The following is a 14,358-nucleotide window of genomic DNA, read 5'->3' on the forward strand; positions in this document are numbered from 1 at the left end:
TTACATATATAAAATGAGAGGATGAGAGAGTGGGAGACAGATCTAACAACAGCCACGCCCCATTATCTGCTTGTCCGTATAGACGAACTCCTCGTGATCCTCAATCAGACGAAACAGCTGCTTGGCATAGTATATGGAACGCACGGACTCCTCCAATATAAGCTGATGATTCTGTACAGCGCGACGCACCTGCTCGTGCAGGAACATGGCCTCCAGCCGTTTGGCACGCTGCGTCAGCTGGCAGGCCTCGTTGTTGCGCAGACGCAGCTCAGCGTCGCTCAGGTGACAATTTACGGCGGACTGATGGCGTGCAGCGCTCCGATGATAGCTGCATATCTCGCCGATGACACCGGCATTCATATTGAATATGCCCTCGGCGGCGTTGATGACGCTCTGGCATACCGCGGGCGTGTGGATCATCTCACGCTTCAGATTCTCACGTATCATTTGCTGGAGCACAATGTGTCTGGCCACCGTCATGTAGCCGCGACGTATGTTCCGCCGGCCAAGCTTTGAACGCATCGGCCTAAAGTATAACACCTGTGTGCCCCAGACCTGGCCGCGCACACTGGGCGCGCATTTGCGGCTACGTCGCGTCTCCCGGAACAGCTGCCGCTTGACCCGCTGCAGGCTGGCGCTATGCGCACTTAGACGCTCCGGCTGCAGGCAAAGGTCCACCTGCTGCCACAGCTCCTGGCGGCTGGCCAGCGATGTGTTGGGCGCCCAGAGCAGCTTGTGGGCCAGTCCATTGATGATATACAGCTGACGGATGCACTCGTTGAGAAAGCTGCGCTTGGTGGGACTCTGATAATTGGGCGGATTGTTGATGATAAAATGATCCCGCTTATAGACCACACAATAGCCACTGTCGCCGTCCAGCATACCGGAATATTGATACACAACTAGCTGCTGATCTGAATAGTCGATGGGCGAATTGAATATGAACAGTTGACTCTGTGCGTCCAACGGTGCGCGGAACATCAACAGCTGAGTTGTGTTCTGGTCCATGGCCAACGGGCGTTCAGAAGCGAGTGCTGCATTTGGCGACATGTTAACCGGCTTATATATCCCTGGATATACCATATATCCACGGACAGGTAGGATTGCCGCAGCTCAATGTCAATTGACCTGCCTACTTGATGCACACGTGTGCGTGTCCCAACTTGCATGGTTAGGTAATAAACAATTGAGGTTAGGTACACGATGTGTAATAAGCATCAAATATTTGGGTCGAATATTATGTTTGAAATCAACTATACTTGCTCAAATCCTTGACGAAATTGTGAACATTTGAGCAGTACAGTATGGAATCGCCACACGTGCGCTTGACCCAAATTGTAGGTTAGGTACGTGCTTTTGAGGTTAGGTAATAACTTTTTAAATATGCTCTTGAGATTAGCATAGAATATGCTCAAAATCAACTTAAATATTCTCTCAAGTACTTGACGAAATTGTAAGTGTGTGCATTACATATATTATAATTTCACACTTGCGCTTTTAACAACTTGCAGGTTAGGTACGAACCTTTAAAGTTAAGCACTTATGCATTTATGATTTGGACAGCATTGTCTATCAATCTGGAATATTCATTTGATCAGGTTTTTGCGTTTTTTGTAAATTTGGATGCATTAGATATTTTAAAATATCACGCTTGCGCTTTTTCTAACTTGCAGGTTAGGCAGAGCCTTTTGAGGTTAGATCAATAAACGCTTGTAAGAGTTTAGGGCCTGGCTAGAGTCTTAAGTAGCCTAAACTCTTGACATTAGATATAATTTAATAAAATTTATATATAATATATGTTTAAATTACAAACATGGGCTTTTCCCAACTTTAAGATTAGTTACGAACATTTTAGATGCCGTAATGTTTGTAATGTTCGTAAAATCAAATTGACATCTTAGATGCTCACATTTTGATAACATTTTAATGGGAATGTTAGCTTAACTATGCAAACATGTACCTAACCTAACTTTTAGGTTATATACTTTTAGGTTACGTTACTTTTAGGTTAAGTATTTTAAATTTTAAGGTTAGTTACGAACATTTTAGATGCCGTAATGTTTGTAAAAGCAAAATCAAATTGACAGCTTAGATGCTCACATTTTTGATAACATTTTAATGGGAATGTTAGCTTTACGTAAAGTGCAAACATGTACCTAACCTAACTTTTAGGTTAGATACTTTTAGGTTACGTTACTTTTAGGTTAAATATTTTAAATATGCGCTTTAAGAAATGTTCTTAAATATCAACAAGTCAAAAATGAATTGACTTAGCAGGCGTGTGAATAAATCTATGTGAAAAGTTGCTAAAATGTAGTACTCTAAACATACATATATTTGAATTTCTAGTTAAATATCGTAAAAATAGCGCAACGAATTCACGTCTTCTGACAAATTGCCGAAACCGAAGTCGAAAGGGAAAACTTACTTATTAGCTCTGCGGCAACCCTAGACTATAAGAAGCCTGAAGCATTTTTTTTTATTGTTTTTCCAGATATTTAGGGGTTTTCGAAAACGTTCTCTAATCCAGCACCAGGTGTTCCCAAAGTAGGTAGTTGATGTCTACCTGCTCGTCCCGCCAAAGTTTATAATCTATTTTGTCCAGCATATAGCCTATATCGTATATATATTCGGGGCGCGTATTAGCTGCAGCTGTCAGTGATAATTGAACTGGTAAGGCACCAAGATGGGCAATGTACTGGAAGCAAAAGTATCCTGCGATAGGCCAGTGGCTGTGGTCCAACCAATGCCAGCCGTGAGCAGCAGCAGCCCAGCTGAAGATTCAGCTGCGACGGAACAGGAGGAAGCGGAGGAGGAGTCATATCCCAAGGCAAATGTGACGTTGCATTTGTTTCATTATCGCCAGCAAATGGCACTGAAGGACCATCATGTGGTCAAGTGGGCCACCTCGAAGCTGCTGCTCACCGAGGAGCTGCTCAAGCAGCAGGAGTCGCAGCTGCCACGCTCACACGCGCTGCTGGACGATGATGCAGCCTGGGCCGAAAGCCAATTGGCCCTGTTGACGGACGACGAGGAGGATGCCAACGATGAGAATCTGGCGCCCATGGAGCAGCAGGGACTGGGCAACGAACTGAACAATCTCATGAAATACAGACTAAAGCTGCGCGACACCATTGTCCAGGTGGCCCAGGAGAAGATGCGCAAGCGTGAGAAGACAAAACTGAAGCGTTTGAAACGCCGCACACTCATCTCCTCGAAGAAGCCCAGCAACAAGGACAAGCATCGACAGGCCTATTAAGTCAAGCTGGTTGGCAGCCTCATTAATTATAGTTGATTTGAAATTAATCGTTCTGTACATATACATATATACGTAATAGCCATATATCTATTCGAATAGTTCTAGCTGATATGCCTATTTGTAATTGTATTTATTTTGTTTACTCTTAATATTTTTATGGCAATTTAAAATCGTTCACCTGACTCCAATTACAACTTTAAGTCAACGGTCTTTTTATTTTTGTGGCAATTGCAAAGTTCAATGTGCTCCGGGGTCGTGTCCCAGGACGACCGCGTAACCCTTATTGCATAATTAAGCACCTCAATTGGCGACCGCAAATACTAATTGCCGATTCCCGATTGAATCCTGGCCGCAGCTCCAGTTTCAGTTCGAGGCGAGATCAAAGACCTTTTGATGCCAGATTGTCTTGCATTAAGTGCCAAATCAATTTGGCATTAAAGTAAGGTAACGCTTTTGGTCAAAATTCGTGTGAAAATGAAATATAGATATAGGTCAAAATTTCCCAGCCCCATAACTCGGTCAAAATTCAACCAATTTCCACGTGGTTTGCTTTTTAACCCATCGTTTGGCATTAAAAACAATTTGGAATTTAAATCTGGTAACGTAATTTTTCATCGAAGTTCATGTAAAAATTGTACCCCTAAATCTCTTCTCATACGGACATGTGTCAAAATTTCCCACCTCATAACTTGCTCAAAACTCAACCGATTTTCACGTGGCTTGGCTTTTTGTTAATGGTTTGGCACCTCGAATAATATGGCATTTAAATCTGGCAACGTAATTTTCCATCGAATTTCATGTCAAAATTGTACCCTTAAAAATCTCATATGACATGTGTCAAAATTTCCCAACCTCATAACTCGGTCAAAACTCAACCGATTTTCACGTGGCTTGGCTTTTTGTTAATGGTTTGGCACCTCGAATAATATGGCATTTAAATCTGGCAACGTAATTTTTCATCGAAATTCATGTAAAAATTGTACCCTTAAAAATCTCATATGACATGTGTCAAAATTTCCCAACCTCATAACTCGGTCAAAACTCAACCGATTTTCACGTGGGTTGGCTTTTTGTTAATGGTTTGGCCCCTCGAATAATATGGCATTTAAATCTGGCAACGTAATTTTCCATCGAATTTCATGTCAAAATTGTACCCTTCAATCTCTTCTTCTCATACGGACATGTGTCAAAATTTCCCAACCTCATAACTCGGTCAAAACTCAACCGATTTTCACGTGGGTTGGCTTTTTGTTAATGGTTTGGCCCCTCGAATAATATGGCATTTAAATCTGGCAACGTAATTTTTCATCGAAATTCATGTAAAAATTGTACCCTTAAAAATCTCATATGACATGTGTCAAAATTTCCCAACCTCATAACTCGGTCAAAACTCAACCGATTTTCACGTGGGTTGGCTTTTTGTTAATGGTTTGGCCCCTCGAATAATATGGCATTTAAATCTGGCAACGTAATTTTTCATCGAAATTCATGTAAAAATTGTACCCTTAAAAATCTCATATGACATGTGTCAAAATTTCCCAACCTCATAACTCGGTCAAAACTCAACCGATTTTCACGTGGGTTGGCTTTTTGTTAATGGTTTGGCCCCTCGAATAATATGGCATTTAAATCTGGCAACGTAATTTTTCATCGAAATTCATGTAAAAATTGTACCCTTAAAAATCTCATATGACATGTGTCAAAATTTCCCAACCTCATAACTCGGTCAAAACTCAACCGATTTTCACGTGGTTTGGTTTTTTACGCATCGTTTGGCATTAAAAACAATTTGGAATTTAAATCTGGCAACGTAATTTTTCATCGAAATTCATGTAAAAATTGTACCCCTAAATCTCTTCTCATACGGACATGTGTCAAAATTTCCCACCTCATAACTTGCTCAAAACTCAACCGATTTTCACGTGGCTTGGCTTTTTGTTAATGGTTTGGCCCCTCGAATAATATGGCATTTAAATCTGGCAACGTAATTTTTCATCGAAATTCATGTAAAAATTGTACCCTTAAAAATCTCATATGACATGTGTCAAAATTTCCCAACCTCATAACTCGGTCAAAATTCAACCGATTTTCACGCGGTTTGATTTTTTACCCATCGTTTGGCGCTAAAAACAATTTGGCATTTAAACCTGGCAACGTAATTTTTCATCGAAATTCATGTAAAAATTGTACCCCTAAATCTCTTCTCATACGGACATGTGTCAAAATTTCCCAACCTCATAACTCGGTCAAAACTCAACCGATTTTCACGTGGCTTGGCTTTTTGTTAATGGTTTGGCCCCTCGAAAAATATGGCATTTAAATCTGGCAACGTAATTTTTCATCGAAATTCATGTAAAAATTGTACCCTTAAAAATCTCATATGACATGTGTCAAAATTTCCCAACGTCATAACTCGGTCAAAACTCAACCGATTTTTACGTGGCTTGGCTTTTTGTTAATGGTTTGGCCCCTCGAATAATATGGCATTTAAATCTGGCAACGTAATTTTTCATCGAAATTCATGTAAAAATTGTACCCTTAAAAATCTCACATGACATGTGTTAAAATTTCCCAACCTCATAACTCGGTCAAAACTCAACCGATTTTCACGCGGTTTGATTTTTTACCCATCGTTTGGCACTAAAAACAATTTGGCATTTAAATCTGGCAACGTAATTTTTCATCGAAATTCATGTAAAAATTGTACCCCTAAATCTCTTCTCATACGGACATGTGTCAAAATTTCCCAACCTCATAACTCGGTCAAAACTCAACCGATTTTCACGTGGCTTGGCTTTTTGTTAATGGTTTGGCCCCTCGAATAATATGGCATTTAAATCTGGCAACGTAATTTTTCATCGAAATTCATGTCAAAATTGTACCCTTAAAAATCTCACATGACATGTGTTAAAATTTCCCAACATCATAACTCGGTCAAAACTCAACCGATTTTCACGTGGTATGATTTTTTACCCATCGTTTGGCACTAAAAACAATTTGGCATTTAAATCTGGCAACGTTATTTTTCATCGAAATTCATGTAAAAATTGTACCCTTAAAAATCTCATATGACATGTGTCAAAATTTCCCAACGTCATAACTCGGTCAAAACTCAACCGATTTTCACGTGGCTTGGCTTTTTGTTAATGGTTTGGCCCCTCGAATAATATGGCATTTAAATCTGGCAACGTAATTTTTCATCGAAATTCATGTAAAAATTGTACCCTTAAAAATCTCATATGACATGTGTCAAAATTTCCCAACGTCATAACTCGGTCAAAACTCAACCGATTTTCACGTGGCTTGGCTTTTTGTTAATGGTTTGGCCCCTCGAATAATATGGCATTTAAATCTGGCAACGTAATTTTTCATCGAAATTCATGTAAAAATTGTACCCTTAAAAATCTCATATGACATGTGTCAAAATTTCCCAACGTCATAACTCGGTCAAAACTCAACCGATTTTCACGTGGCTTGGCTTTTTGTTAATGGTTTGGCCCCTCGAATAATACGGCATTTAAATCTGGCAACGTAATTTTTCATCGAAATTCATGTAAAAATTGTACCCTTAAAAATCGCATATGACATGTGTCAAAATTTCCCAACGTCATAACTCGGTCAAAACTCAACCGATTTTCACGTGGCTTGGCTTTTTGTTCATAACTCGGTCAAAACTCAACCGATTTTCACGTGGTTTGATTTTTTACCCATCGTTTGGCACTAAAAACAATTTGGCATTTAAATCTGGCAACGTAATTTTTCATCGAAATTCATGTAAAAATTGTACCCCTAAATCTCTTCTCATACGGACATGTGTCAAAATTTCCCAACGTCATAACTCGGTCAAAACTCAACCGATTTTCACGTGGCTTGGCTTTTTGTTAATGGTTTGGCCCCTCGAATAATATGGCATTTAAATCTGGCAACGTAATTTTTCATCGAAATTCATGTAAAAATTGTACCCCTAAATCTCTTCTCATACGGACATGTGTCAAAATTTCCCAACCTCATAACTCGGTCAAAACTCAACCGATTTTCACGTGGCTTGGCTTTTTGTTAATGGTTTGGCCCCTCGAATAATATGGCATTTAAATCTGGCAACGTAATTTTTCATCGAAATTCATGTCAAAATTGTACCCTTAAAAATCTCACATGACATGTGTTAAAATTTCCCAACATCATAACTCGGTCAAAACTCAACCGATTTTCACGTGGTTTGATTTTTTACCCATCGTTTGGCACTAAAAACAATTTGGCATTTAAATCTGGCAACGTTATTTTTCATCGAAATTCATGTAAAAATTGTACCCTTAAAAATCTCATATGACATGTGTCAAAATTTCCCAACGTCATAACTCGGTCAAAACTCAACCGATTTTCACGTGGCTTGGCTTTTTGTTAATGGTTTGGCCCCTCGAATAATATGGCATTTAAATCTGGCAACGTAATTTTTCATCGAAATTCATGTAAAAATTGTACCCTTAAAAATCTCATATGACATGTGTCAAAATTTCCCAACGTCATAACTCGGTCAAAACTCAACCGATTTTCACGTGGCTTGGCTTTTTGTTAATGGTTTGGCCCCTCGAATAATATGGCATTTAAATCTGGCAACGTAATTTTTCATCGAAATTCATGTAAAAATTGTACCCCTAAATCTCTTCTGATACGGACATGTGTCAAAATTTCCCAACCTCATAACTCGGTCAAAACTCAACCGATTTTCACGTAGCTTGGCTTTTTGTTAATGGTTTGGCCCCTCGAATAATATGGCATTTAAATCTGGCAACGTAATTTTTCATCGAAATTCATGTAAAAATTGTACCCTTAAAAATCCCATATGACATGTGTCAAAATTTCCCAACGTCATAACTCGGTCAAAACTCAACCGATTTTCACGTGGCTTGGCTTTTTGTTCATAACTCGGTCAAAACTCAACCGATTTTCACGTGGTTTGGGTTTTTAATCCTCGTTTGGCACTAAAAACAATTTGGCATTTAAATCTGGCAACGTAATTTTTCATCGAAATTCATGTAAAAATTGTACCCCTAAATCTCTTCTCATACGGACATGTGTCAAAATTTCCCAACCTCATAACTCGGTCAAAACTCAACCGATTTTCACGTGGCTTGGCTTTTTGTTAATGGTTTGGCCCCTCGAATAATATGGCATTTAAATCTGGCAACGTAATTTTTCATCGAAATTCATGTAAAAATTGTACCCTTAAAAATCTCATATGACATGTGTCAAAATTTCCCAACGTCATAACTCGGTCAAAACTCAACCGATTTTCACGTGGCTTGGCTTTTTGTTCATAACTCGGTCAAAACTCAACCGATTTTCACGTGGTTTGATTTTTTACCCATCGTTTGGCACTAAAAACAATTTGGCATTTAAATCTGGCAACGTAATTTTTCATCGAAATTCATGTAAAAATTGTACCCCTAAATCTCTTCTCATACGGACATGTGTCAAAATTTCCCAACGTCATAACTCGGTCAAAACTCAACCGATTTTCACGTGGCTTGGCTTTTTGTTAATGGTTTGGCCCCTCGAATAATATGGCATTTAAATCTGGCAACGTAATTTTTCATCGAAATTCATGTAAAAATTGTACCCCTAAATCTCTTCTCATACGGACATGTGTCAAAATTTCCCAACCTCATAACTCGGTCAAAACTCAACCGATTTTCACGTGGCTTGGCTTTTTGTTAATGGTTTGGCCCCTCGAATAATATGGCATTTAAATCTGGCAACGTAATTTTTCATCGAAATTCATGTAAAAATTGTACCCTTAAAAATCTCATATGACATGTGTCAAAATTTCCCAACGTCATAACTCGGTCAAAACTCAACCGATTTTCACGTGGCTTGGCTTTTTGTTAATGGTTTGGCCCCTCGAATAATATGGCATTTAAATCTGGCAACGTAATTTTTCATCGAAATTCATGTAAAAATTGTACCCTTAAAAATCTCATATGACATGTGTCAAAATTTCCCAACGTCATAACTCGGTCAAAACTCAACCGATTTTCACGTGGCTTGGCTTTTTGTTAATGGTTTGGCCCCTCGAATAATATGGCATTTAAATCTGGCAACGTAATTTTTCATCGAAATTCATGTAAAAATTGTACCCCTAAATCTCTTCTGATACGGACATGTGTCAAAATTTCCCAACCTCATAACTCGGTCAAAACTCAACCGATTTTCACGTAGCTTGGCTTTTTGTTAATGGTTTGGCCCCTCGAATAATATGGCATTTAAATCTGGCAACGTAATTTTTCATCGAAATTCATGTAAAAATTGTACCCTTAAAAATCCCATATGACATGTGTCAAAATTTCCCAACGTCATAACTCGGTCAAAACTCAACCGATTTTCACGTGGCTTGGCTTTTTGTTCATAACTCGGTCAAAACTCAACCGATTTTCACGTGGTTTGGGTTTTTAATCCTTGTTTGGCACTAAAAACAATTTGGCATTTAAATCTGGCAACGTAATTTTTCATCGAAATTCATGTAAAAATTGTACCCCTAAATCTCTTCTCATACGGACATGTCTCAAAATTTCCCAACCTCATAACTCGGTCAAAACTCAACCGATTTTCACGTGGCTTGGCTTTTTGTTAATGGTTTGGCCCCTCGAATAATATGGCATTTAAATCTGGCAACGTAATTTTTCATCGAAATTCATGTCAAAATTGTACCCTTAAAAATCTCACATGACATGTGTCAAAATTTCCCAACCTCATAACTCGGTCAAAACTCAACCGATTTTCACGTGGTTTGATTTTTTACCCATCGTTTGGCACTAAAAACAATTTGGCATTTAAATCTGGCAACGTAATTTTTCATTGAAATTCATGTAAAAATTGTACCCCTAAATCTCTTCTCATACGGACATGTGTCAAAATTTCCCAACGTCATAACTCGGTCAAAACTCAACCGATTTTCACGTGGCTTGGCTTTTTGTTAATGGTTTGGCCCCTCGAATAATATGGCATTTAAATCTGGCAACGTAATTTTTCATCGAAATTCATGTAAAAATTGTACCCCTAAATCTCTTCTCATACGGACATGTGTCAAAATTTCCCAACCTCATAACTCGGTCAAAACTCAACCGATTTTCACGTGGCTTGGCTTTTTGTTAATGGTTTGGCCCCTCGAATAATATGGCATTTAAATCTGGCAACGTAATTTTTCATCGAAATTCATGTAAAAATTGTACCCTTAAAAATCTCATATGACATGTGTCAAAATTTCCCAACGTCATAACTCGGTCAAAACTCAACCGATTTTCACGTGGTTTGGGTTTTTAATCATCGTTTGGCACTTTAAACAGTTTGGCATTTAAATCTGGCAACGTAATTGTACCCCTTTTTTGGTTTGACCTCTACAATAATTAGGCCTTCAAATCTGGCCGAAATTTATGTAAAAGTAGGCGTTTTTAGCACACTTTTCAACACTGAAAGTAGCTGTGCCTTAAAGAGTTTCTTCATTGCTCGCATATATATCATTTCTTTATAATATATTCCTCAATAATTTATGGCCAGCAGCTTCCGAAATGCAAGCAGCCAAAAATTAGTCACAGCCCGAACCATTAATAAATTGGCTTCTGAGCAACAGGAAATGGGGAAAAAGCCACCACAGCAATTTTCGAGCCCACGGCTTTTAGGGGTAGCAAAAGCTCCCACAGCAAAATGCGAACATCTAAATTTGAGCAATTAATAAAAAAATGTTGCTCATAAAAAAAAATATGAAACAGAAAATTTAATTAAAGCAAAATACTTGGCACAGCAATTAACAAGCGGCACATGTGCGTGGTCCAAGGGGGGCTGAAAGGAGGGAACGGGCAGAGAGGCAGTCCAAGTTGCGAATCCAGCGAACGCCTCCACCCGCCGGAATGTGCCACATCTTTTGTTGTTGTTGTTGCTCTGACTGCTTGGACGCCACGTAGCCGGACGGGCATTGTTTTTGGCCTGGCACTCATAACGCCAGCGCAAACATGTCACCATTTCATTTCCAGCTGCAAGGAATTTCAAATTGTCAAGGGGAGGATTGGAGGGGCGCTACTGGTTTGCCATTTGGACGGCCCGCTGGAGAGCTTGTTATGCAAGTTGAAAGGGAATTTGTGTCAGGCAGCGCACTTTGGCGTCTGTCTGCGTATGCCGGGAGTGCGTGCGCGGTCCACCAGCTCCAGTTGCAGCACCAGCTGGAGCAGGTCTCGGGGATACCAGTTGCATAATTATGATTAAATTATTTTATTAAAAGCATTTCATGTTAAATATGTAATGCATGCGATAATTGCAGCGACATTTTCTAATTGCATGCCAACGTTTCTGGGACAAGTTCAAAGGATCTAATGGGGCACAGTTGTGCGTAGAGGAAGGATGCGTTCATTTTGTGCATTTTATTCGAATGACACCGAAAATTTTGAAATTTCGGGCTTTATTAGATTGCAAGGGAATTATATTTATCGTATTCGTTTAATTATTTTAAAATAATTTAAAACATTAAAATAGTTTTTTGTTTCTAAGCAAAACCAGGTTGAATCCGATTTCTGCTTTTTTATAAACTTGAAATTTATGCAAAGCCCAATCAATTCGAATTTGTTCTGACTACAAAAAAAAGAGGTTCTCAAAAGCCTACATGAGAAACTTATTGCTTCTAATATTCCAGATATGCTCAATAATGAGAGATCGATATTTATCGATTTTAGATAAACTGGAAATACTTATGGCATATAGAAACTTGGCTAGCATTGACTTGAGTTTTAATGCTAATCAAGAATATTTACGTTTTATAAGATAAAAGATGCCTACTTCATAGGCCCAGCTTCTGAATACCCTTCTTTTTTTTTTTTGGCAAAATTCTAATAAGTAAACATATTGCGTCATTTTGTTAAAAGTAACTCCAGGCTTTTACGATTTTATGTGAAAATTATGTTTATGTTTCAAAAACGAGGATCATTTTGTAATATGCAAAGCAACCTTGTTATGATAAAGCACATAACATATTGTTTTATCGATCCGAATAGGCTGTGCCTTTTTCTCAGACTGTTGTCAAGCGGAGCACTGAGCGTATCAGCAATAAAATCTCATTTAGTTTTTGAGTCTCACAAAATTAACACGTTTTTCTTTGTTCCGTTTTCCGAATTCATATATATATATATAAATATATATTAAAAAAAAAGTCAAAATTGCGAAAAAAAAGAATAGAACGTTTTTCCTTGACCGATATAATTAGTAGGCCCATTCCTGTACGTGTGTGTGCGCGCGCGTGTGTATTTTTTTAGAGCAACTGTGCGTGTGTCTGTGTGTGTCTGTGCGCGTGCCATAGTTATCGATAATAATCGAAAATCGTAGCTTCGATAGCAGCAGCAGCAGCAGTAGTAGTTGCCACCGCAAGGATGAGTGAGAAGGACAAGAATATCGTTTGCCACAAGTGCAATGAGACGATCACAAAGCGCGTTATAACGGCTTTGGGCAAGACCTGGCATCCGGAGCATTTCCTGTGCCGCCATTGCGACAAACAGATCGAGGATGCCACCTTTAATATACAGGACGGTGAGCCCGTGTGCAGCGATTGCTTTGTCGAACGCTATACGAGCACCTGTGCCGCCTGCAAGAAGCCCATCCTGGAGCGCACCATATGCGCTATGGGCGAAAATTGGCACGAGAGCTGTTTTGTGTGCGATGGCGCCTGCAAGAAGCCCTTGTCGAATCGCCCATTCTATGAGCGGGACGGCAAGGCCTATTGCAAGCAGGACTACGAGGATATGTTTGCCGTACGCTGTGCCAAATGCGAGAAGCCAATCACAGATAGCGCCATCGTTGCCATGAACGCCAAATGGCATCGTGATTGCTTCCGTTGCAATCGCTGCGAAAATCCGATCACATCACAGACCTTCACCATCGAGGGGGACAAGCCCGTTTGTCCCGCCTGCACCTGCTAGATGGGGAGGCACCAAAATAAAGAATGCCACTAACCGGACAAACTTGTACTGCACCTGGACCATATCGGAACTGAATAACATACATACATTTACATATATAAACCATACAACATTAAAAAAAGACAAACAAACAAACCAAGAAACAAACAAACCATCATTGAGGTTAGGTTTTGATTGTTCATGCATTTATAGTTTTAAGAGCTAGTGCTTCCGGACAATTGGAATTATAAATGTACCTGTAATCTCAATCTGAGGCTCAATAAACTATGTAACAATTACGTACACAAGATACACCTACAATTCCCCCCACCCAGTTACAATACACCAAATAACTCAATAGAAAATGAAATTGCTTGCGTGTTTTCCTTTATTCCATTCTATATTTTAAGAAATTATCTCGAATGAATGAAATGTATGTATAATTGTGTGTGTGTATGTGTGGGTGTTATTGTATGCACGCATGTATGTGTGCATTTGCATGTTTATTTTCTAACCCCGAACGCAGACCAAGCTTAATTGTCGCTGTGCTGCGAATTTAAATCAAACGAATTTCTACCAAGTGCTCTCCTCCTCGATTCTCAAGAATTCAAGTAGGCACTGCTGAAATTCATATATATTATTTAAATTGATTAGCAACTGTAGCCGAGGCGATCTAGCTATGTCCTATAAGAGCTAGAGACTTGAATCGTAGGTCGTTCTAGTGCCCTCGCAGTATTAGTTTGCTTCCGACAATCGATAACTTGCCCCGTTTCCAAGCAATCGAAAAAAATCGATAATTATTAATCCTGGTTTTAATGATAATAATCGCATAATTTGATATGTAGCTTAATAGCTGGAAATTTGATGCCATTAAATTGGGCAGCAAAGTTAGATATTAGAATCCTCAATAATTAATTTTACTTCTGTGGCTTTTCATAAAGATAAGGTAAGTGCTTAATCTTAATCCGCTGGTAGCACCAGTGAGCAACTTCCATATGAATGTTTGGCAAATAGACAAGATGCGAACCCATATTAAACGGCCAAGAGATAAGAAGCCCAAACCCTTGCCCAACGTATGCCCAAAATGTACCGTATGTCTATTTGTCTATGTGCAGAGTGCGTTTCACAGATATGAAAAGTGCGAGGGATGAGATCATGTTTCGGGCT

At 39.2% G+C, this 14,358-nt stretch overlaps 2 protein-coding genes and 1 pseudogene across 2 annotated transcripts; 2 read left to right on the forward strand and 1 right to left on the reverse strand.

Moving 5' to 3' along the window:
• Positions 1-28: 28 nt before the first annotated feature.
• Positions 29-1,221, reverse strand: LOC115765953. The gene has a single exon (XM_030709702.1). It carries the CDS (start codon positions 1,081-1,083, stop codon positions 43-45), a length of 1,041 nt encoding a protein of 346 aa, XP_030565562.1. The 5' UTR covers positions 1,084-1,221; the 3' UTR covers positions 29-42.
• Positions 1,222-2,302: 1,081 nt separating this feature from the next.
• On the forward strand, positions 2,303-3,437 carry LOC115765935. The gene is made up of 2 exons (XM_030709681.1): positions 2,303-2,547; positions 2,606-3,437. Exon 2 carries the CDS (start codon positions 2,687-2,689, stop codon positions 3,257-3,259), a length of 573 nt encoding a protein of 190 aa, XP_030565541.1. The 5' UTR covers positions 2,303-2,547; positions 2,606-2,686; the 3' UTR covers positions 3,260-3,437.
• Positions 3,438-12,580: 9,143 nt separating this feature from the next.
• On the forward strand, positions 12,581-13,551 carry LOC115765978 (annotated as a pseudogene).
• The last annotated feature ends 807 nt before the right edge of the window (positions 13,552-14,358 follow it).

The sequence above is a fragment of the Drosophila novamexicana genome, unplaced genomic scaffold, assembly GCF_003285875.2.
Source record: "Drosophila novamexicana strain 15010-1031.04,08,12 unplaced genomic scaffold, DnovRS2.1 tig00001059-arrow-arrow-pilon, whole genome shotgun sequence".
Lineage (NCBI taxonomy): Eukaryota > Metazoa > Arthropoda > Insecta > Diptera > Drosophilidae > Drosophila > Drosophila novamexicana.

Bases quoted from the DNA above. Each gene is read 5' to 3' on its own strand.
- LOC115765935 (XM_030709681.1), top strand. From the start codon at position 2,687: ATGGGCAATGTACTGGAAGCAAAAGTATCCTGCGATAGGCCAGTGGCT.
- LOC115765953 (XM_030709702.1), bottom strand. From the start codon at position 1,083: ATGGTATATCCAGGGATATATAAGCCGGTTAACATGTCGCCAAATGCA.